At 43.2% G+C, this 23,207-nt stretch overlaps 1 protein-coding gene across 1 annotated transcript; it reads left to right on the top strand.

Annotated features, from left to right (window-relative positions):
• Positions 1-213: 213 nt before the first annotated feature.
• On the top strand, positions 214-10,683 carry mad2l2 (mitotic arrest deficient 2 like 2). The gene is made up of 10 exons (XM_021566314.3): positions 214-485; positions 4,771-4,928; positions 5,099-5,148; positions 5,258-5,376; positions 5,470-5,541; positions 5,683-5,783; positions 8,887-8,981; positions 9,278-9,351; positions 9,505-9,597; positions 9,735-10,683. The coding sequence occupies exons 1-10, from the start codon at positions 459-461 to the stop codon at positions 9,774-9,776; spliced, it is 831 nt and encodes a 276-aa protein (XP_021421989.2). The 5' UTR covers positions 214-458; the 3' UTR covers positions 9,777-10,683.
• The last annotated feature ends 12,524 nt before the right edge of the window (positions 10,684-23,207 follow it).

Below are 23,207 nucleotides of genomic sequence, written 5' to 3'. Positions count from 1 at the left end.
ATATATTTGCCTCAATTTACTTTAAAACAAATGCTAATTAGCTACAGAGAACCTCAGTAAGACTACAAATTCCTGCAGGAAGCTCCTCACGTCATCTCTAGCCGACATTGTCAGCTACCATTCACCAGCGCGATCAGAGACCTTTGCCCAATCTATGATGAATCCATGTGCTGTATTGAAATTAATTTAATAAAGTGTTGAACCTCTTCCGTCTCCTTTCTCTGTCTTAGCTAGCCACTGACGACACTTTAGCTAGATAGTTAGCAGAACAAAAAATAATATTGTATTACTTAGCCTAGATAATTGTTTGTACAGTATGTTGACTTTTATTTCAGACCTTATGACATTTTTCAAGGATGAGCATTAGAGCATTAAAAGGGGAAGACCACTAAAAGCCTGGCCATGTGGAGAAGTGCAGCTATTGTGAGGGGCAACTTACCGGTTTAGTCAGAGCCAGCATGAGGGATAAAATTTATCCTGTGTCGGTGAGTGTAGCTATTATGTTACGTTTGAGCATCTTAGCAATACAATGTGTTCTATACTGCTGTCAATATTCTACAAGGAAAGAGACACGTAATCAATGTTATTAATATTAACGAGACTACCCCGGATAACAGACTTAGATGAGTGTTAACTCAGTTCTAGAATGTTGTCATGGATTATAAGGAATCTAAAAATCTATTGACATTCAGAATTGACTTTGTTTAGACATCCAACCTGTGTTGTAGTTTCATGACCAGAGACAAATATTCAAAGGAACTGTATTTGCTTATTTGAAGTGGTACATGCATTAACACAGTCTTAATTTGTAGGATCCTTCCCACTATATGATTCATATGTCAAGTGATAAAATCCCAAGTTATCAATTAGTTTATGGAAAAACTGCACTTGTCCTCTATTCTACTGCTGTAATGTCATCAATCAAATCAAACTTGATTTATATTGCACATTTCTTACAACAAATACATTTCAAGGTGTTCAAAGTCATGCATTGAAAGGCATGTGGCACTTAACATCCTTCCTCTTAGCAGGTCTCTATAGGTGACCAGGGGATTCTCTCTACCACTTGAGAATGCCCCCATAGAGCTCAAAAGTGTAGTTATTTTTTGTGCATTGGCTATTTTTGTGTGCTAATGATGGATATAATCCTGGATTGCTGATGCTATACAGTATATTGGCCATTAAGAGGCTTTGAAGCAACCTGTCAGCCATAATTTGGCATTCCCCAGTAGGAGCAGTCCTCCAAAGAAATGAATGGAATTATACAATATTTCAAATCAATGTTTCAAGGACAAAATTATATCTATTTTAAGTATATATATTTTTGTGGTAGGGACAGTAACAGTAATCTAAAAAATAGTATACTTTAATTTAAATGGTTTTATACAAAACCTGCTCATTCAAGAGTTTTTCTTAATTTGTACTATTTTCTACCTGGTAGAATAATAGTGAAGACATCAAAACCCTTGACAAAAAACAGCACTGTGTCTCACTTTTTATTGATCTCCCTAAGGCTTTTGATACAGTTGATCATGCTATGCTAATGCAGAGATTGTCGAGTGTAGGTCTTTCAGAGCATGCAGTTGCATGGTTTGCTAACTATCTGTATGATAGAACTCAGTGTACTCAATTTGATGGGCTAATGTCTGTTAAATTGTCTGTCATTAATGGTGTGCCCCAAGGCTCTGTACTTGTTCCTCTCTTATTCACTATTTATATAAATGATTTAGACAAAAATGTCCAAAATGCACAACTTCATTTTTATGCTGATGATACTGTTATTTACTTGTGCCTCATCTCTTACAAAAGCTTTCCAGAACTTGCAAACCGCTTTTTATACTGTTCAACATACCTTGTGTCAATTGAAGCTTATCCTCAATACTGACAAAACTACACTAACAGTGTTTTCTAAAGCAAGAAATAGACCTCTGAACCTTTCACCTATTACTACCTGTCAGGGCAAGGAGATTGAGGTTGTAACCTCATAAATATCTTGGAATTTTAATTGATGGCGGCCTCTCTTTTAAATTGCATATTCAACAACTTACAAAAAAATTGAAGCTGAAATTGGGATTTTATTTTAGGAATAAGGCCTATTTTTCATTTGAAGCCAGAAGGAGGCTATTATCAGCTACATTAATACCCTTACTGGACTATTCTAACGGTTGTCGTATGAAGAAGGTGAGGACCAAGGTGCAGCGTGGTACGTATTCATCCTTAATGGAACTGAACACTGATTAACAAAACGACGACGAGAACAACCGAAACAGTTCTGTCTGGTGCAGACGCAAAAACAGAAAGCAACTACCCACAAAACCCATGTGGGCAAGAGCTACCTAAGTATGGTTCTCAATCAGAGACAACGATAGACAGCTGTCCCTAATTGAGAACCATACCTGGCCAAAAACAAAGCAATACAAAAACATAGAATAAGGAACATAGAATGACCACCCTAGTCACACCCTGGCCTAACCAAAATAGAGAATAAAAGCCTATTTATGGCCAGGGCGTGACAACTATGGAGATATTTTATAAATCAATGCTTCCGCTCAGTGTTTGAGATCACTTGACACCCTTTACCATGGCACTTTGAGATTTATTTTAAACTGCAAAACCCTTACGCACCACTGCACTTTGTATACCAGGGTTGGCTGGCCTTCTCTAGTCACTCGTAGGCTCAGGCACTGGTATACTTTTATTTACAAAGCCATTTTGGGTTTACTACCTTTTTATTTGGGCATTTTTATTGTTCAGAAATGTGGTGGGTACTCTCTTCGTTCGCTGGACTTTATCCTGCTTACTGTTCCAAATGTCCGAACTGAATTTGGTAAAAGGCCTTTTATGTACTCTGCGCCATCGTCTTGGAACGCCTTACAAAATAATTTTAAACTGGAAGAACTTGTCCTGATTGGTATTTTTAAATCACTGATGAATGATCTTGAGACTGATTCCCTGACCTGTCAATGTTTTTAATTTGCTGTTTTTGATTTTGTTATACTCTTGTGAATTCTATGGTTTTTACTAGGATTACTTGTAGTTTTTCTTGTTGTTTGTCTGTAATTTTTGTAATGACTTGGTGCTGCCTATCTTGGCCAGGACGCTCTTGAAAAGGAGATTTTAAATCTCAATGAGCCCTTCCTGGTTAAATAAAGGTTAAATAAATACATTTAAAAATGAAATAACACATATGGAATCATGTAGTAACCAAAAAAGTGTTAAAACAAATCAAAATATATTTTAGATTTTAGATTCTTCAAAATAGCCACCTTGATGACAGCTTTGCACATTCTTGGTATTCTCTCAACCAGCTTCATGAGGAATGCTTTTCCAACAGTCTTGAAGGAGTTCCCACATATGCTGAGCACTTGTTGGCTGCTTTTCCTTCACTCTATGGTCCAACTCATCCCAAACCATCTCAATTGGGGTGAGGTCTGGTGATTGTGGAGGCCAGGTCATCTAATGCGGCACTCCATCACTCTACTTGGTCAAATTGCCCTTACACAGCCTGGAGGTGTGTTTTGGGTCATTGTCCTGTTGAAAAACAAATGATAGTACCACTAACCGCAAACCAGATGGGATGGCGTATTGCTGCATTATGCTGTGGTAGCCATGCTGGTTAAGTGTGCCTTGAATTCTAAATAAATCACTGACAGTGTCACCAGCAAAGCACCATCACACCTCCTTCTTCATGCTTCACGGTGGGAACCACACATGCGGAGATCATCTGTTCACCTACTCTGCGTCTCACAAAGTCACGGCTGTTGGAACCAAAAATCTCAAATTTGGACTCATCAGACGAAAGGACAGATTTCCACCGTATTTCTTGGCCCAAACAAGTATCTTCTTCTTATTGATGTCTTTTTAGTAGTGGTTTCTTTGCAGCAATTCAACCATGAAGGCCTGATTAAGGGCAGTCTACTCTGAACAGTTAATATTGAGACGTGTCTGTTATTTGAACTCTGTGAAGCATTTATTTGGGCTGCAATTTCTGAGGCTGGTAACTCTTAATGAACTAATCCTCTGCAGCAGAGGTAACTCTGGGTCTTCCTTTCCTGTGGCATTCCTTCGAGAACCAGTTTCATCCTAACGCTTGATGTTTTTTGCACTTGAAGAAATGTTCAAAGTTCTTGAAATGTTCCGTATTGACTGACCTCCATGTCTAAAAGCTATGATGGCCTGTGATTTCTCTTTGCTTATTTGAGCTGTTCTTGCTATAACATGGACTTGGTCTTTTACCAAAATAGGGCTGTCTTCTGTATACCACCCCAACCTTGTCACAACACAACTGATTGGCTCAAACGCATAAAGAAGGAAAGAAATTCCACAAATGAACTTTTAACAAGGCACACCTGTTAATTGAAATGCATTCCAGGTGACTTCTCATAAAACTGGTTGACAGAATACCAAGAGTGTGCAAAGCTGTCATCAATGCAAAGGGTGGCTACTTTGAAGAATCTCACATATAAAATATATTTTGATTTGTTTAACACTTTTTGGGTTACTGCATAATTCCACATGTGTTATTTCATGGTTTTGGTGTCTTCACTGTTATTCTACAATGTAAAAAATAGTGAAAAACCCTTGAATAAGTAGGTATGTTCAAACTTCTGACTGGTACTGTATATATGTGAGCTAAGCATATACATATGCTTAGATCACATACTATAATTTTAAGGTATGCATTAAGGGATCTGTAATATAATAAATGTGGCAAAACGAATGTAGAAATTAATAAATGTATTCTATAGCTTCCGAAATATGTTTTTACAGTGGTGGGGGAGTGCCAAGATGGGGGAACGGAGGTTTCAACACAGCGCACACAATACGTCAACTAGTGTGTTTTCAAGATATCAGTGTGCGCCATATAAACGTCATAACCAAGCGACGACAGGAAGCAGTGGATGTAAACAAATATACAGACGTTGCAGGTATTATTCGCATCTTTGCTGTATATTATGATTAAATCCTGAGAACAGATTTTAAAACGACAGTCTTACGTTTTTCAAAGGTTGAATTGTTCCATGTTGCAATTCCTTTTTTTGACGTTTGAAACGTTCGCCTCATATCATTCGACATTATTTGTGTTCTCGTCTCTCAGCCACCAGAAAATGACAACGCTAACAAGACAAGACCTCAATTTTGGACAAGGTAGCTAGCTATATACATTATTTTACGTCGACCTGTAAAATGTGCATTTCAATTAACAATTTCATTTTCATATAGACTCAAGCTTCGTTACTGCCTGTTTCTTTTGCAGTGGTGGCTGACATCTTGTGTGAGTTTTTGGAAGTGGCTATTCATCTCATCCTCTATGTACGAGAGGTGTACCCATCTGGAATATTCCAGAAGAGAAAGAAATACAATGTACCTGTACAGGTAAGGTTATAATATCACCGGGGTAATAACTATTCAGCTACTATTAACGGTTATCTGCAAAATATCCATCACTCATGTTGCATTACCTTCTAGATGTCATGCCACCCAGAGCTGAACCAATACATCCATGATACTCTTCACTGTGTAAAACCCCTCATTGAGAAGGTGAGAGAATACATTAGCCTACATATGATTGACATAGTTTTGCAAACCCAATGGCTCACCATGCTAAATATGTTATTGCATGAGGGCACACCTTTTTTTGAGTGCATATTACTTGCATGAAGTTCTACATTTCTCCCTCAGAATGATGCAGAAAAAGTGGTTGTGGTCATCATGGACAAAGAGCATCATCCAGTTGAGAGATTTGTCTTTGAGATTTCACAGCCTCCTCTTTTATCCATCAGGTGAGTGTATATATCTTCACTGACATTTTCAACTTCTCTGATAGGGTTGTCACGATACCAGAATTGCGATACTCCGATGTGTCATGGCAAGGGAAAAAAAACATGAAACGGGCAACATTTTCTGAGGAAAACAGTCTTAATGTTGGAAAGCTTTATGTTGTCACCCAGAATCACATTCATTTTCCAAGATATAGAACATAATATTTTACGTACAGTAGATTTTTTTAAAGGACCAAAGTGTTTAGTCTGCTTTGTGTTTTCCTTTTTGCCATGGAAAATCCAGTATCGTTGTATCACGATACTGGCATCATGACAACCCTAGTCTTTAATACCTACATGTTTCAAGCAGACCACCGTAGTCCCTGTCCCCAAGAACGCCAAGGTAATGTGTCTAAATTACTTTTCGTCCAGTAGCACTCACATCTCCCTAAAACACTTCAGCGAACAGGCCTTTGTAATCGACCTGGCCGGGGTATCCTGGAATGACATTGACCTCATCTCATCAGTAGAGGATGCCTGGTTATTCTTTAAAATTGCCTTCCCCATCATCTTAAATAAGCATGGTCCATTAAAAAAAAATTGAACCAGGAATAGATATAGCCCTTGGTTCACTCCAGACCTGTCTGCCCTTGACCAGCACAAAAACATCCTGTGGCGTTCTGCATTAGCATCGAATTGCCCCCGTGATATGCAACACAGGCAGTTAGGAAAGCTAAGGATAGCTTTTTCAATCAGAAATTTGCATTCTGTAGTACAAACTCAAAAAAGTCCTGGGACACTATAAAGTCCATGGAGAATAAGAGCACCTTCTCCCAGCTACCCACTGCACTGAGGCTAGGAGACACTGTCACTATCAATAAATCCACAATAATTGAGAATTTCAATAAGCATTTTTCTATGGCTGGCCATATGCTTTCCACCTGGCTACACCTACCCCGGTCAACAACCCTGCGCTCCCCACAGCAACTTGCCCAAACCTCCCCACTTCTCCTTTACCCAAATCCAGATAGCTGATGTTCTGAAAGAGCTGCAAAATCTGGACCCCTACAAATCAGCCGGGCTAGACAATCTGGATCCTCTCTTTTTAAAATTATCTGCCGCAATTGTTGCAACCCCTATTACTAGGCTGTTCAAACTCTCTTTCGTATCGTCTGAGATTCCCATAGATTGGAAAGCTGCCCGGTCATCCCCCTTTTCAAAGGGGGAGACACTCTAGACCTAAACTGCTACAGACCTATATCTATCCTACCCTGCCTTTCTAAGGTCTTTGAAAGCCAAGTTAACAAACAGATTAGCGACCACTTTGAATCTCACCGTACATTCTCCAATATGCAATCTGGTTTCAGAGCTGGTCATGGGTGCACCTCAGCCATGCTCAAGGTCCTAAACGATATCATAACCGCCATCGATTGTTGCAAATGAGAACTTGTACTCAACTAGCTTACCTGGTTAAAATAAGGTGAAATAAAAAATCTGTAGCCATGAAATACTTTGAAAGGCTGGTCATGGCTTACATCAACACCATCATCCCAGACACCCTAGACCTACTCCAATTCACATACCGCCCCAACAGATCCACAGATGATGCAATCTCTGATGTAATCTATATTGCACTCCACATTGCCCTTTTCCCACCTGGACAAAAGGAACACCAATGTGAGAATGGTGTTCATTGACTACTGCTCATCATGTTCAACACCATAGTTCTCCTTTAAGCTCATCATTTATCTCAGGACCGCGGGACTGAACATCTCCCTCTGCACCTGGATGGGCAGCCCCGATGTGTAGCCCCCAGGTGATGAGGGTAGACAACAACACATCAGCTATGCTGACCATGAACACGGGGGCCCCTCGGGGGTGCGTGCTTAGTCCCCTCTTGTACTCCCTGTTCACCCACGACTGTGGTCGCGCACAACTCCAACACCATCATTCAGTTTGCAGATGATACGACAGTGATAGGCCTGATCACTGACAATGATGAGACCGCCTACAGGGAGGAGGTCAGAGACCTGGCAGTGTGGTGTCAGTACAACAACCTCTCCCTCAACGTCAGCAAGACAAAGGAGCTGATCATGGACTACAGGAAATTGTGGGCTGAGCACACCACCATTCACATCAACAGGGCTGTAGTGGAGTGGGTCGAGAGCTTCAAGTTCCTCTGTGTCCACATCACTAAGGACCTATCATGGTCCATACACACCAACACAGTTGTGAAGATGGCATGACAACACCTCTTCCCCCTCAGAAGGTTGAAGGTTGAAATACATCCTCAAAAAGTTATACAGCTGCACCAATGAGACCATCTTGACTGGCTGCTTCACTGCTCTGTATGGCAACGGCTTGGCATCCGTCCGTAATGCGCTACAGAAGGTAGTGCGTACGGCCCAGTACATCACTGGGACCAAGCTCCCTGCCATCCAAGACTCCAGCCACCCAAGTCATAGACTGTTCTCTCTGCTACCGCACGGCAGCGGTACCGGAGCGCCAAGTCTGGGACCAAAAGGATCCTGAACAGCTTTTACCCCCAAGCCATAAGACTGTTGAACAGTTATTCAAATGGCCACCTGGACTATTTGCATTGTCCCCCTTTTTTTGTTGCACTGACTCTGTTACACTGGCTCTATGTACACTCACTGGAATCTACTCACGCACTACTCTGACACTCCAACAAACACACACACGCACTACATATGCTCACGCACACAAAACACATGCATATTGACCCCACATACTCACACACAAACACACTTTCACACTCTTCACACACTCTACTGCTATTATCTATCCTGATTGCCTAGTCACTTTTACCCCTACCTACATGTACATATTACCTCAATCACCAACTACCTTGTACCCCAAACTACCTTGTACCCCCTTGTATGTAGCCTTGTTATTGTAATGTGTTACTATTTTCCTTGACTTTTTTTTCTCTCAAATATTCTTACTTTTTAGGGCTCGTAATTAAGCATTTCGAGGTGAAGTCTACACCTGTTGTATTTGTCACATGCACCGAATACAATTTGATTTGATTTAATATGGTTTGTTGTTGGATTGCCCTTTTCGCTACCTTGAGCTTATACGAGTTACTCTTCTGGCTCTACAGCTCTGATACATTGCTGTCACACGTGGAACAGTTACTGAGGGCGGTTATCCTGAAGATCAGTGTATGTGATGCAGTTCTGGAAAACAACCCACCGGGTAAGATGGAAAAGCTATATTGGAGAATGGAGAGACACTCGGTGAGAAACATCTCTGTTTGAAAATCGATAGCTGGAGGTCTGCTGCTATATAAGTCTTGCGTTCCCAAACAAATTCCCTTGTGGAGTCCATGACAAGGAATATATATATATATATATATATATATTTTCCAAATGTGCCCTGTATTATACAATATAAAAATACACATTATACATACAGTATACAATTTCTGTTAAGTTGTTGTCTAGCAGCGGTCATAGTATTATAATATGTCTATTTACTTTCCACTGTCCCAGGATGTACGTTTACAGTGCTGGTCCACACCAGGGAGGCAGCCACCCGTAACATGGAGAAGGTTCAGGTCATCAAGGTCAGTGTTGTCACAAACAGGACGTTTCAATACTGTATGTGTGTTGATTGTAATACACGGACTTGTTTGTGTACCTACATTCAATCATATATGTTGTATTCTAGTGTGTGGGCCTGTACACTCCACATGTGATGTTGCCATGTTCCCCTCCAGGATTTTCCATGGATAGTTGCAGATGAGCAGGAAGTACACATGCAGGAGCCCAGACTCATACCCCTGAAGACCATGACATCAGACATTGTGAAAGTAAGCAATGGCATGGTTCTTTGTGAAGATTACGACACTTGCATGAAAGCCCACACTAATAGACGTAATGTTGTTTGAATGTGAATAATTTCATGTTGTGTAAAATTTGTATGTAACAACATATTTTCTTTGTTTAGATGCAGCTGTATGTGGAGGAGAGGGCACAAAAGGCTTCATAGATGAAGCTCGACTAAAAAAGATGGCAATCTCTGCACTGCAGCTGCCACAATAATCAACTAGTTGAGGTGTGCATTTGGGAAAGTGGGGATCTCTGGATCTTCATTCTAATGCTTGAACTGTGAAAACTTTGAGAAAAATACTGTTTTTTTGTCATAGTTTGACTTGGCAAGAGGGGATATGCAGAGTCAGTTATCGGTTCAGCACTGTATCATTGCTCATCACAATGAAAATCATTTAGTATGTACATAGTTATTACAGCAAAGCCTAAGGGGAATGATCTGTGGTATAGTGGGCACTTTTGTTCCCATTCTATTTGTTTCCAGTTTCCAAGCAATGTTTAAATGTACCATAGGCTGCGTTTACACAAGCAACCCAATACTGATATCTTTTCCCCTAATTGGTCTTTTGACCAATCACATCTCTTGACAGATCTTTTTTCAGAGCTGATCTAGTTAAACGAAAGAGCAATTAGTGACAAAAAGATCTGCATTTGGCTGCCTGTCTAAATGCAGCCCTTTTGTGTTGTATGAAGCTATGTTTACACTATGATGTTAATTATTGTGTTCACTAAAACATGTTTTTTGGGGCAGTCTCAGGTGGATACGGTCTACCTGGTTAAAGTTCTAGACCAGGGCTCTCTAACCCTGTTCCTGGACGGCAGCTCTCGAAGAACAGAGTTGGATAGCCCTGATTCTAGACAGTCGATAACAGGGATGACCAAACAGGTTGCATGGTTTGATATTGTAAGTGTTGAACATTGACATGGTCCATAAGAAAGTACTCAACCCAAACTGCAAAAATACTTTGTGAATAAATGTGGATTTAGTGTTTTTGATTTTAATATTTGAGTTTTGTTTTTTCATAATGCATTCTACTTTGGAAAATAAAGTGTTGAGTCGACTGTAATACTTTTGTCAAGTTATGTTCCATTCCACTGTAATGCACCAAAAAAGTCCCTTAAATCTCGGATACTGATTTAGAATTGCTTAACACAAGGAGGGTTTGTAAATCTAATGGACGGACTGAGTACAAGGCAAAAAACATTTGACCTGACAGAAGTGCACTTGCTCTGTTTATTATTTGATGGAGAATACAGGTAGGGGTATCTACAATACCATTGAGGGTTGCATATCAAACACGCCTTCTTCCAATCATTTTATTGTTCTTTGGTTTTACTGTTTTGTTGCATTAGCTTTTCATCCTGTTCATTTAAAATGAAAATTCCTATAGTAATGTGTATATTATGTCTACTTTATGTAGTGTGTTACGATATTAAATGCACTGTAGATGAAATTATTATTATTATTATTATTATATTATTATTATTTTGATTAGTGACTGCAAAAAGACTGCTAATGATTAGGGAACGGTTTATAAGGACCTATATTAAAAATCTTATAAATGATCTTATGTTACGAATCATTAATACGTCATTTAAATGTTTTTGTGTAAATAACTAGCTTAACATTTGGTGAGAACTGTGCATAACTAATAAATGGTTTATTAACTTTTTTTGCCCTCACCCTTTGCTGGGTTTGGAAGTGAAGGAGAATGCCTGCCCTCCTGTCCACCTCCCATAGCTCCTCCCTGGTCACAGGCCCGGGTTCCATGGTCCGCGGCAGAGAGAGGTGAGACATCCGAGAGCCTAAGGTGGACAACAGAAGACTTCAGCACACACCAGGACTGATGTGGCATTACTGGACTCAACTACTTAATACAAGTGCAGTGAGCATAAGAGACTATACACATTATCTCACCTACTGAGCTTCCATGTCCAATGGAAGGAAATGTGTTTCATAGTCGCAGCTCTTCCCTGTAAGGCTGATCTTCATCGAAGGCCCAGGCCTGAAGTAAAATATTGGCTGTGAGACCAGGGGTGGAAATGGAGCATGATTGGGGAGAGGCAGGGGACTGAGGGGTGCTCCCAGTATGGAGCTTGATGGCTGGTTCTCAGGTACCTACCCTGCTCACTGAGCCTCGATCCTAGTGTCAAATGTATGCCTCTGACAAAAAATGATAGAGGACAGGACACCCAAAGGATACATACAGTGCCTTCAGAAATTATTCAGACCCCTTGACTTTTTCCACATTTTGTTAGGTTACAGCCTTCTAAAATTGATTCAATTGTTTTTTCCCCTCATTAATCTACACACAATACCCCATTATGACAAAGCAAAAACAGGTTCTTAGACATCTTTGCTAATCTATTAATAAAATAAAAACTGAAATATAACATTTACATAAGTATTCAGACCCTTTACTCAGTACTTTGTTGAAGCACCGGTTACAGCCTCGAGTCTTCTTGGGTATGACGCTACAAGGTTGGCACACCTGTATTTGGGGAGTTTCTCCCATTCTTCTCTGTAGATCCTCTCAAGCTCTTTCTGGTTGGATGGGGAGCGTTGTTGCACAGCTATTTTCAATTCTCTCCAGAGACCTGAAAATAGGGTTTGATCGGGTTCAAGTCCGGGCTCTGGCTGGGCCACTCAAAGACATTCAGAGACTTGTCCTGAACCCACTTCTGTATTGTCTTGGCTGTGTGCTTAGGGTTGTTGTCCTGTTGGAAGGTGAACCGTCGCCCCAGTCTGATGTCCTGAGCGCTCTGGAGTAGGTTTTCATCAAGGATCTCTCTGTACTTTACTCTGTTCATCTTTGCCTCAGTCCTGACTAGTCTACCAGTCCCTGCTGCTGAAAAACATCCCCACAGCATGATGCTGCCACCACCGTGGCTCACCGTAGGGATGGTGCCAGGTTTCTTCCAAACAATAGCCCTTTTCAATTATTTTTCAATTCTACGATAGCCTGTTCGAACATGTACACTAAGTTTTGTCATTTGTTTCAATGTTACAGCTAAAGCACTTGTCTAGTGTGATTAGTCACTTTATACTGGAAGCCAGAGCTTTCCAAACCTGTTCCTGGAGAGTTACCGTCCCGTAGGCTTTCGCTCCAACCCTAATCTAGCGCACCTGATTCTAATAATTATCTGGTTGATAAACTGAATCAGGTTAGTTCCAACTGGGTTTGGAGCAAAAACCTACAGGAAGGCAGCTGTCCAGGAACAGGGTTGGAGAGCCCTGGTGCAAACCATGCATTGATTACTGGATTGGGGAAATAGTTTTATTGACCCATTAACCGTACCATGGAAAGGATGAATCATTCTCCCTCTCTGCTGTTAAGCATTTCATTATGCAAAGTAAACATTGAGACATATCATGCATACAATTCCCAAGACATGCTTCACATCCCATGGCATTCTCCACTAAAGTATTTCACTGGAGTAGAACTATTTTGGTTTTGAATTGTAAATATGAATGTTTTGACTGAATCTGCTTACAAAAGTTTGAACTTACATCAGGGTAAAGCTCTGTGCTCCAAGCATCTTCCCCCCCTGCTGTTAACGCTCTGGTTTCACCATTTGATCTGTTCTCTCTCTTCACTCCATCTTTGGGCCTTTCTTCTGTCTCTCCTCTAGGTCGCTCCCATCAATTTTCCTTCTCTACCGTAACACCACTTTAATTCCTCCCATCACATTCTTCTTCAACTCTAACTCTTCCTCTCTACTTCATCCATCCTCAGCTTCTCCAAGTGTCTCCCCGTTCCTCCTCCCTGGATGAGTCTGTCGGGACAATCACTATTCCTCTACTGGACACTTGTCCTCCATGCCTCAAACTCTTCCTGCGATGCGAAGTACAATGTGTTATTATACATACCTAGCTCACTATGTTACCTGAGTCAGTGTGAGCTATGATGGGTGCTTTACCTGAGGTAAGGGTGTGGCTGGGGTGTGGGATGGCCACAGGCCTGGGTAATATACTGTAATAGGCACAGAGCTGGGTCCTCTGTCAGGTATAGGACTGGGGTTGTGGCTGGACTCTCTATTCTAACTCTCCTACTGTTCACAAAACAACATTTTAGTTCAAGATAACAGGTACCTAGATCTTAGAAGCATTTTTTGTAGCATAAAAATAACAATGTTTTGGCTTTTCCTGGAAAATAAATATCCATGTTTGATTCAATAGGCCCCTAAATATATATTTACCGTTGATACAGTACATCTTTCAAGTGTACCTAAGTGTATTTTTAAGTAATTACAACTATTAACTCATGTAATGTAAGCATTATTACTGGCTCTGCTGTATTATCTACCTTGACCTTTTGACCGTTCACTGTAGGTACAGGTGGCCTATGAGAGCTTGCTCTCCTCTGAGGCCCCTGAGACTGCTGTTTGAGGTCAGGTGTGCTCTCTCTGGGCCTGCTCTTAGAGACAGTAGTCTGCCTCCCCCTGCCTGTCCCTAGTGAGGTACGGAGGCAAGAGATTACAGACTGCCTAGCTATCTGAGGAACATGACTAGATGATAGCGATTTGAAATTGAATTTGAAAATCTTAATACCCTCCTAAATCCTTAAGAGTCGATTGACGCACCCGTGCCTAAATCCCCATCAAAAGCCTTCTGCATCTGCGGTATAAAGTGGCCGACTAGGAGACATCCAGAAAATTGGTCTTCTCAGGAAAACATATGTAGATTCCGAATAGTTTGGCCTACAAAAACTAATACAATCACTCTATGGAAAGGGGAAATTCTCACGAACATGGTGGTGTTCTCCAAGACTGAAGGTAACCCGGTACAGTTTTAAAAAATGAATGGAAGTATAATGTGTCCCATAAAATATATATATTTCCTGAGCTTTGCAAGATATAGGACAGACACTTTAAAACCGTATTCCTTTATGATTCCATTTTTTTGTCTGTTTTGACATTTATGAACGTGTTCAGGTGCGTAACATGTGGGTGTGACGGGGGGTCATGACCCCCCCCCCCCCCCCCCCACAATATTAGAGACAGGTCAATTTGACCCCCTCAATAATTTATTTGATTGATAGGAAAAGTGCCAGGCAGTTACTGGATTCCTGTCTTTACACCACACAGTGGTACCGCTAATTACGCTTTTGGTTCGGTCCACAGAAGCCTTGGTTTGTGGATGGAAAAAAAGCTGAGGAAGGCTTTTAAGGAGAACAGTCTTTCACTCTACTCAACAAACCCTCAAATCTGTGAGCTAACATGGAACAAATAAAACAGTACAGTAACATTGAACATTCATAAGCACTAAGAAGAATTAAATAGAAAACATTTTTTTCTTCGAATTAATGAAGTTTCTATTGCCAAGTGATGAAATGTGCATCTTGAGTATGAGAGCTATTTATCAAAGGAGTATTAATTGGTATTATTATAAACCTTTAAAACATATAGTTTCTATTAGACTACAGAATTAGTGAAGGCATGTTTCTATGAACCTCAGGCAGTAGGCTCAAGCGAGCCTGTTTCTCTTCCCAGTCAGAGGCAGCCTGCCTGTCTCCCAGACCCTGACCATTGACCAACAGCAGCAACCTATCCACCAAATGTATGCAAATTTGATGGTTAGAATTGTGTGGGGGAAGCACTGATCATGTTTATAAAACCTAATAATCACAATCAGAGTACATATAGAACCAACTTTAGTTTTTATTTCAATTTGAGAGTCTACAATAGAAATTGGCCCAGCCCAGCTTCATTGTATGTGACATTGAAGTAAGTTGGTTTCTTTTTTTTATTCTTGATTTCAATATGGAAGGCAAACCAGGTACTGGTGTTTGTTTCTATGTACTAGTTATTGTTGAGTGAAAGGCTAATTTATGAACTATATTTGAATAATTTGGTTATTCTTATACCATATTTTTGTGTAATAATAGTAGCAGTATGTCACGCCCTGACCATAGTTTACTTTGTATTTTCTATGTTTTGATTGGTCAGGGTGTGATCTGAGTGGGCATTCTATGTTTCATGTCTTGTTTGTCTATTTCTATGTTCAGCCTGATATGGTTCTCAGTCAGAGGCAGGTGTTCGTCATTGTCTCTGATTGGGAACCATATTTAGGTAGTCTGGGGTTCACTGTGTGTTTGTGGGTGATTGTTCCTGTCTATGTGTTTTTCACCAGATAGGCTGTTTTAGGTTTTCGTTACGTTCATCACGTTCTTTATTTTGTAGTGTTTGCATTGATTCGTGTTTTACGTTTGTTCATTAAAACATGGATCGCAATCTACACGCTGCATTTTGGTCCGACTCTCCTTCTCATAAAGAAAACCGTTACAGAATCACCCACCAACGGACCAAGCAGCGTGTCAACAGGCAGGAGCAGCGCGAGGAGAAGCGCAATAAGGATTTCTGGACATGGGAGGAAATCCTCGACGGGAGAGGACCCTGGGCTAAACCAGGGGAGTGTAGCCGCACTAAGGTGCAGCGGGAGAAGAAACAACAGGAACAGCCCAAGGAGGAGTACAGTATGGAGTATACTACTTGGGAGGAGATCGACAGGTGGGCGGCCGACCCAGGGAGAGTGCCGGAGCCCGCCTGGGATTCGCTGGAGCAGTGCGAGGAAGGTTACCGTAGAATGGAGGCGGTGAAAGCAGAGAGGCGCTGGTATGAGAAGGCAGCACGGCGACGCGGATGGAAGCCTGAGAGGCAGCCCCAAAAATTTATTGGGGGGGGGGGGCTAACAGGGAGTATGGCTATGCCAGGTAGGAGACCTGGGCAGACTCCCTGTGCTTACCGGGGGGCTAGAGAGACCGGACAGGCACCGTGTTATGCAGTGGTGCGCACGGTGTCTCCAGTGCGGGTGCATAGCCCGGTGCGGTATATTCCAGCTCCGCGTGTCTGCCGGGCTAGATTGAGCGTCGAGCCTAATGCCATGAAGCCGGCTCTACGCAGCTGGTCCCCAGTGCGTCTCCTTGGGCCGGTTTACATGGCACCAGCCTTGCGCTCGGTGTCTCCGGTTCGCCTGCATAGTCCAGTGCGGGCTATTCCACCTCGCCGCACTGGCAGGGCGACCGTGAGCATTCAACCAGGTAAGGTTGGGCAGGCTCGGTGCTCAAGAGCTCCAGTGCGCCTGCACGGTCCGGTTTTTCCAGTACCACCTCCACACCCCAGCCCTCCGGTAGCAGCTCCCCGCACCAGGCTTCCTGTGCGTGTCCTCGGCCCAGTACCACCAGTGCCAGCACCACGCATCAGGCCTACAGTGCGCCTCGCCTGTCCAGCGCTGTCGGAGCCCTCCTCCTCTTCAGCGCTGTCGGAGTCTCCCGCCTGTTTAGCGCTGTCAGAGCTTTCCGCCTCTACAGCGCTGCCGGAGTCTCCCGCCTGTTCGGAACTGCCAGTTTGCAAGGAGCTGCCAGTTTGCAAGGAGCTGCCAGTTTGCAAGGAGCTGCCAGTTTGCAAGGAGCTGCCAGTCTGCAAGGAGCTGCCAGTCTGTAAGGAGCTGCCAGTCTGCATGGAGCTGCCAGTCTGCATGGAGCTGCCAGTCTGCAAGGAGCCGCCAGAGCTGCCTTTCTGCAGGATGCCGCCAAAGCTGCCAGTCTGCAAGGAGCCGCCAGAGCTGCCAGTCTGCAAGGAGCCGCCAGAGCTGCCAGTCTGCAAGGAGCCGCCAGAGCTGCCAGTCTGCAAGGAGCCGCCAGAGCCGCCAGTCAGCATGGAGCAGCCAGAGCCGCCAGTCAGCATGGAGCAGCCAGAGCCGCCAGTCAGCATGGAGCAGCCAGGGCCGCCAGTCAGCATGGAGCAGCCAGGGCCGCCAGTCAGCATGGAGCAGCCAGGGCCGCCAGTCAGCATGGAGCCGCCAGTCAGCATGGAGCAGCCAGGGCCGCCAGTCAGCATGGAGCAGCCAGGGCCGCCAGTCAGCATGGAGCAGCCAGTCAGCATGGAGCAGCCAGGGCCGCCAGTCAGCATGGAGCTGCCAGTCTGCAAGGAGCCGCCAGAGCTGCCAGTTAGCATGGAGCAGCCAGAGCTGCCAGTTAGCATGGAGCAGCCAGGGCCGCCAGTCAGCATGGAGCAGCCAGGGCCGCCAGTCAGCATGGAGCAGCCAGAGCAGCCAGTCAGCATGGAGCAGCCAGAGCTGCCAGTCAGCATGGAGCAGCCAGTCAGCATGGAGCAGCCAGAGCTGCCAGTCAGCATGGAGCAGCCAGTCAGCACGGAGCAGCCAGAGCTGTCAGTCAACCAGACTCTTCCAGATCTGCCAGTCGACCAGACTCTTCCAGATCTGCCAGTCGACCAGACTCTTCCAGATCTGCCAGTCGACCAGACTCTTCCAGATCTGCCAGTCGACCAGACTCTTCCAGATCTGCCAGTCGACCAGACTCTTCCAGATCTGCCAGTCGACCAGACTCTTCCAGATCTGCCAGTCGTGCAGACTCTTCCAGATCTGCCAGTCGTCCAGACTCTTCCAGATCTGCCAGTCGACCAGACTCTTCCAGATCTGCCAGTCGACCAGACTCTTCCAGATCTGCCAGTCGACCAGACTCTTCCAGATCTGCCAGTCGACCAGACTCTTCCAGATCTGCCAGTCGACCAGACTCTTCCAGATCTGCCAGTCGACCAGACTCTTCCAGATCTGCCAGTCGACCAGACTCTTCCAGATCTGCCAGTCGTCCAGACTCTTCCAGATCTGCCAGTCGTCCAGACTCTTCCAGATCTGCCAGTCGACCAGACTCTTCCAGATCTGCCAGTCGACCAGACTCTTCCAGATCTGCCAGTCGACCAGACTCTTCCAGATCTGCCAGTCGACCAGACTCTTCCAGATCTGCCAGTCGACCAGACTCTTCCAGATCTGCCAGTCGACCAGACTCTTCCAGATCTGCCAGTCGACCAGACTCTTCCAGATCCGCCAGTCGACCAGATTCTCCCAGATCCGCCAGTCGACCAGATTCTCCCAGATCCGCCAGTCGACCAGATTCTCCCAGATCCGCCAGTCGACCAGATTCTCCCAGATCCGCCAGTCGACCAGATTCTTCCAGATCTGCTAGTCGACCAGGATCTGCTGAAACCGCCAGCCAGCCAGGTTCTGGTAGTTTCTACTACCTGCCTGGGCTTCTTCTCAGTGCTGAGCTTCTTCTCAGTGCTGAGCTTCTTCTCAGTGCTGAGCTTCTTCTCAGTGCTGAGCTTCTTCTCAGTGCTGAGCTTCCTCTCAGTGCTGAGCTACCCATCTGTCCCGAGTTACCTCTGTCCCGAGCTGTCCCTCTGTCCCATGTTATCATTGTGGTGGGTAACCTATTTAGGGACGTTTAGGAGGGGGATTAAAACTGTCATGGAGTGGGGTCCACGTCCAGCGCCAGAGCCGCCACCGCGGACAGATGCCCACCCAGACCCTCCCCTATAGGTTCAGGTTTTGCGGCCGGAGTCCGCACCTTGGGGGGGGGGTACTGTCACGCCCTGACCATAGTTTACTTTGTATTTTCTATGTTTTGATTGGTCAGGGTGTGATCTGAGTGGGCATTCTATGTTTCATGTCTTGTTTGTCTATTTCTATGTTCAGCCTGATATGGTTCTCAGTCAGAGGCAGGTGTTCGTCATTGTCTCTGATTGGGAACCATATTTAGGTAGCCTGGGGTTCACTGTGTGTTTGTGGGTGATTGTTCCTGTCTATGTGTTTTTCACCAGATAGGCTGTTTTAGGTTTTCGTTACGTTCATCACGTTCTTTATTTTGTAGTGTTTGCATTGATTCGTGTTTTACGTTTGTTCATTAAAACATGGATCGCAATCTACACGCTGCATTTTGGTCCGACTCTCCTTCTCATAAAGAAAACCGTTACACAGTAACAGCACTGCTAATAGTAACAGCACAGCATCCTGATAATATGGACCAATATGTGGTTAGGCTCATTTCTGGAGGCGGAAATTCTATTTTAGATGGTGTTACTTTGGATCCCTTCGTAAAGGTGAGCAAAAAAGACTGTATAAAATATATACTACAAATACTTATCTATATTGTATGCCAAATTTGTATTATTATTATTTTATAGAAATACAATTGCCCAGAGAAATATATTTTGTTTAACAAGTAAAATAGATAAAATGACTGTAAAAATGACTGGATCCTCTGTTTTCAATATTCCAGCACCCTCCCCTTTTTCTAAAATGTTTTTTGAGATTGGAGAACACATTGGGAGGGGTCTTAGACTATTCCTCCATACAGAATCTTTCCAGATCATTGATATGTGCTTGGTGTTATTGTCTTGCTGGAAGATTCCCTTTGACCAAGTTTCAGCCTCCTGGCAGAGGCAAACAGGTTTTTGGCTGAAGTTCATGATGCTGTTTTATTTTTTATATTTAACTAGGCAAGCCAGTTAAGAACAAATTCTTATTTACAATGACAGGCTTGGAACAGTGGGTTAACTTTCTTGTTCAGGGGCAGAACGACAGATTTGTACCTTGTCAACTCAGGGATTCAATCTAGCAACCTTTCGGTTACAGGCCCAATGCTCTAACCACTAGGCTACCTGCCACCCCCGTTGACATTAACAAGAGCCCCAAGTACAGTGGAAGCAAACTAGCCCTATAACATCAAAGATACTCCACCATATTTTACAGGAGGGATGAGGTATTTTCTGCATACGCATTTCTCTTTCAAAGACCAAACCCAGAAGTGGTGTGTGTGGCCAAAGACCTCTATTTTTGTGTCATATGACCACAGCACTGGTTCCAATCCAAGTGCCGATGCCGTTTAGCAAACTCCAGGCAGTGCTATGGTTAGATGACATGAACACAGCCCCCCACCACCCTTAAACACAATGTCAATGATAAGGAATACACGTAATGACTCTGTAATAGCCATAACAAAGGGCCAGGGTGTGGAGCTGACATGAGCTGTGTATGGGAAATGTACGTGGCCTCTGTTGGGAGGGGCGGGGAGCCTGTGACTCAGGGTCCTGCTGCTGTCTGGGCTCTGCAGCTGGAGGAGCTAGAGCATGAAGAGGTGGTGGTCTGGGAACATCTGTGGGATCAAACAAAGACTCCATTGTTGAGATTTCAGTTTCGCAATAAAAAACATTGAGGACATAATGTTGATGGACAGCCTTGAAACAGAGGATGGCAGACAGCGACCTATTAGTGACGGTGGGTTTGGGAATGTCGGGGTAGGTAATGAGGATGTTGGCAAAGCGCAAGGCAGGCGGCTCCTTCACGATGCCGTTTCGGGACAAAGATCAGCAAAATGTGCTCCACTGCTTCTGCTGGTGGGGATATCTGCCAAATGTTGGGCTACGTTAGGCCAAGCATTACCTCAGCTCTGTTCCACACACTGGCCAGTGCCATTGAGGCTATGATCTAACAATCTAACCGTGCCAAAGAAATGTAACATGGAGTAAAATAAATCTAACACATCTTTTTTTAACTAGGCAAGTCAGTTAAGAACAAATTCTTATTTTCAATGACGGCCTAGGAACTGTGGGTTAACTGCCTGTTCAGGGGCAGAACGACAGATTTGTACCTTGTCAGCTTGGGGATTTGAACTTGCAAGTCCAACACTCTAACCACTAGGCTACCTGCCACCCAATTACACAACACTCCTTCATTAAGGAATAATTTTGTTTAACCTTTAACTGCAGCGGGCTAAATCAGGGTCACTTCTTGGTAGTCTTTAACAAATCTACTTTGAAACAAAAGTATACACCACACATGGTTATGGGCTTAAAGAAAAGAAGACAACTGTACATTGTCAGATATGGAGATGAAACGTGTTCAGTTTACATCCCAAAATTACACTTTATATACAGACATCACAGACGACTGAAATATAGAAAACAGAAACACCAGATTTTCTGCATAAAAAAGTAAGTTTAATTATGATATTATGAAAAATATGAATAACATTCCACCCATGAGTCCACTAGGTCATTTGACTGCAGGAAAGGGCTTACTGGTCATTATCCTGTTAGTAAAAAGGAAAAAGTGTTAGTACTGTGACAGGTGATTGGAGGAATGTGGGTGGTCGTTCCTCTTTCTCAGAATCTGGTCACTCTACTGTAATGCACTCTGATTGAACGCTACATGCAGCAGCCATCTGTAGGATTTCTGATTGGACCTCCCAGGAAAACAAAGATTCATTAGCATCATTATCTTTCTCAACATCAGGTCTGTGAAGATGTTTACTGTGATAACAGCAATGAGTTGGTGCTCATGTTTTGGGTACTCTACTGTGTCACATCAGTGCTAAGGCATAAGGCGATCATTAAAGTATGCCTTTACGACTCATAAGTGGAGAGCACAACCATAGATTGACAATATAGTTTGAACATGAAACACATCTTCAAAGTGTACCTTTATATAATCTACTGCAAAGTACAAAGTAAATAGTACACTGAGCAAAAATATAAATGCAACATACAATTTCAGAAGATTTTACTGAGTTACAGTTCATATAAGGAAATTAATCAATTGAAATATATTAATTAGGCCCTAATCTACGGATTTCACATAACTGGGCAGGGGTGCAGCTATGGGTGGGCCTTGGAGGGCATAGGACTCGCCAATCAGAATGATTTTTTTTTGCCACAAAAGGGCTTTATTATAGAGAAATACTCAGTTTCATCAGCTGTCCGGTTGGCTGGTCTCTGACGATCCTGCAGGTGAAGAAGCCAGATGTGGAGGTCCTGGGCTGACGTGGTTACACAAAGTCTGCGGTTGTGAGGCCGGTTGGATGTACTACCAAATTCTCTAAAATGACATTGGAGGCAACTTATGGTAGAGAAATTAACATTTAATTATCTGGTAACAGCTCGGATGGACATTCCTACACTAAACTTGAGACATCTGTGGCATTGTATTGTGTGACAAAACGGCACAAAACTGCACTGTCCCCAGCATGAGGTGCACCTGTGTAATGATCATGCTGTTTAATCAGCTTATTGATATGCCACACCTGTCAGGTGGATGGATTATCTTGGCAAATAAGAAATATGCTTTTTGTGCGAATGGAACAATTCTGGGATATTTTATTTCAGCTCATGAAACATGGGACCAACACTTTACATGTCAGTATAGATATACAGTACCAGTCAAAAGTTTAGACACATCTACTCATTCAAGGGTTTTTCTTCATTTTTTATTATTTTCTATATTATAGAAAAATAGTGAAGACAAACCTATGAAATAGCATATATGGAATCATATAGTAACCCAAATAAGTGTTAAACAAATCAAAATAGAGTTAGATTTTAGATTCTTCAAAGTAGCTACCCTTTACCTTGATGACAGCGTTGCACACTCTTGGCATTCCCTCAACCAGTTTCACCTGGAATGCTTTTTCAACAGTCTTGAGTTCCCACATATGCTGAGCACTTGTTGGCTGCTTTTCCGTCACTCTATGGTCCAACTCATCCCAAACCATCTCAATTGGGTTGAGGTCGGGTGATGGTGGAGGCCAGGTCATCTGCTGCAGCACTCCATCACTCTCCTTCTTGGTCAAATTGCCCTTGCACAGCCTGGAGGTGTGTTGGGTCATTGTCCTGTTGAAAAACAAATGATAGTCCCACTAAGAGCAAACCAGATGGGATGGCGTAACTCTGCAGAATGCTGTGGTAGCCATGCTGGTTAAGTGTGCCTTGAATTCTAAATAAATCACAGACAGTGTCA

The sequence above is a fragment of the Oncorhynchus mykiss genome, chromosome 16 (assembly GCF_057628025.1).
Source record: "Oncorhynchus mykiss isolate SJ-2025 chromosome 16, ASM5762802v1, whole genome shotgun sequence".
Lineage (NCBI taxonomy): Eukaryota > Metazoa > Chordata > Actinopteri > Salmoniformes > Salmonidae > Oncorhynchus > Oncorhynchus mykiss.
This window is presented reverse-complemented; position numbering and strand designations above follow the sequence as displayed.

Excerpts from the sequence above, each read along its gene's own strand:
- mad2l2 (XM_021566314.3), top strand. The coding sequence starts at position 459 with ATGAGGGATAAAATTTATCCTGTGTCG. Across the intron at positions 4,929-5,098 it reads CAAATATACAGACGTTGCAG|CCACCAGAAAATGACAACGC; the intron begins GTATTATTCGCA and ends CTCGTCTCTCAG. Across the intron at positions 8,982-9,277 it reads TCTGGAAAACAACCCACCGG|GATGTACGTTTACAGTGCTG; the intron begins GTAAGATGGAAA and ends CCACTGTCCCAG.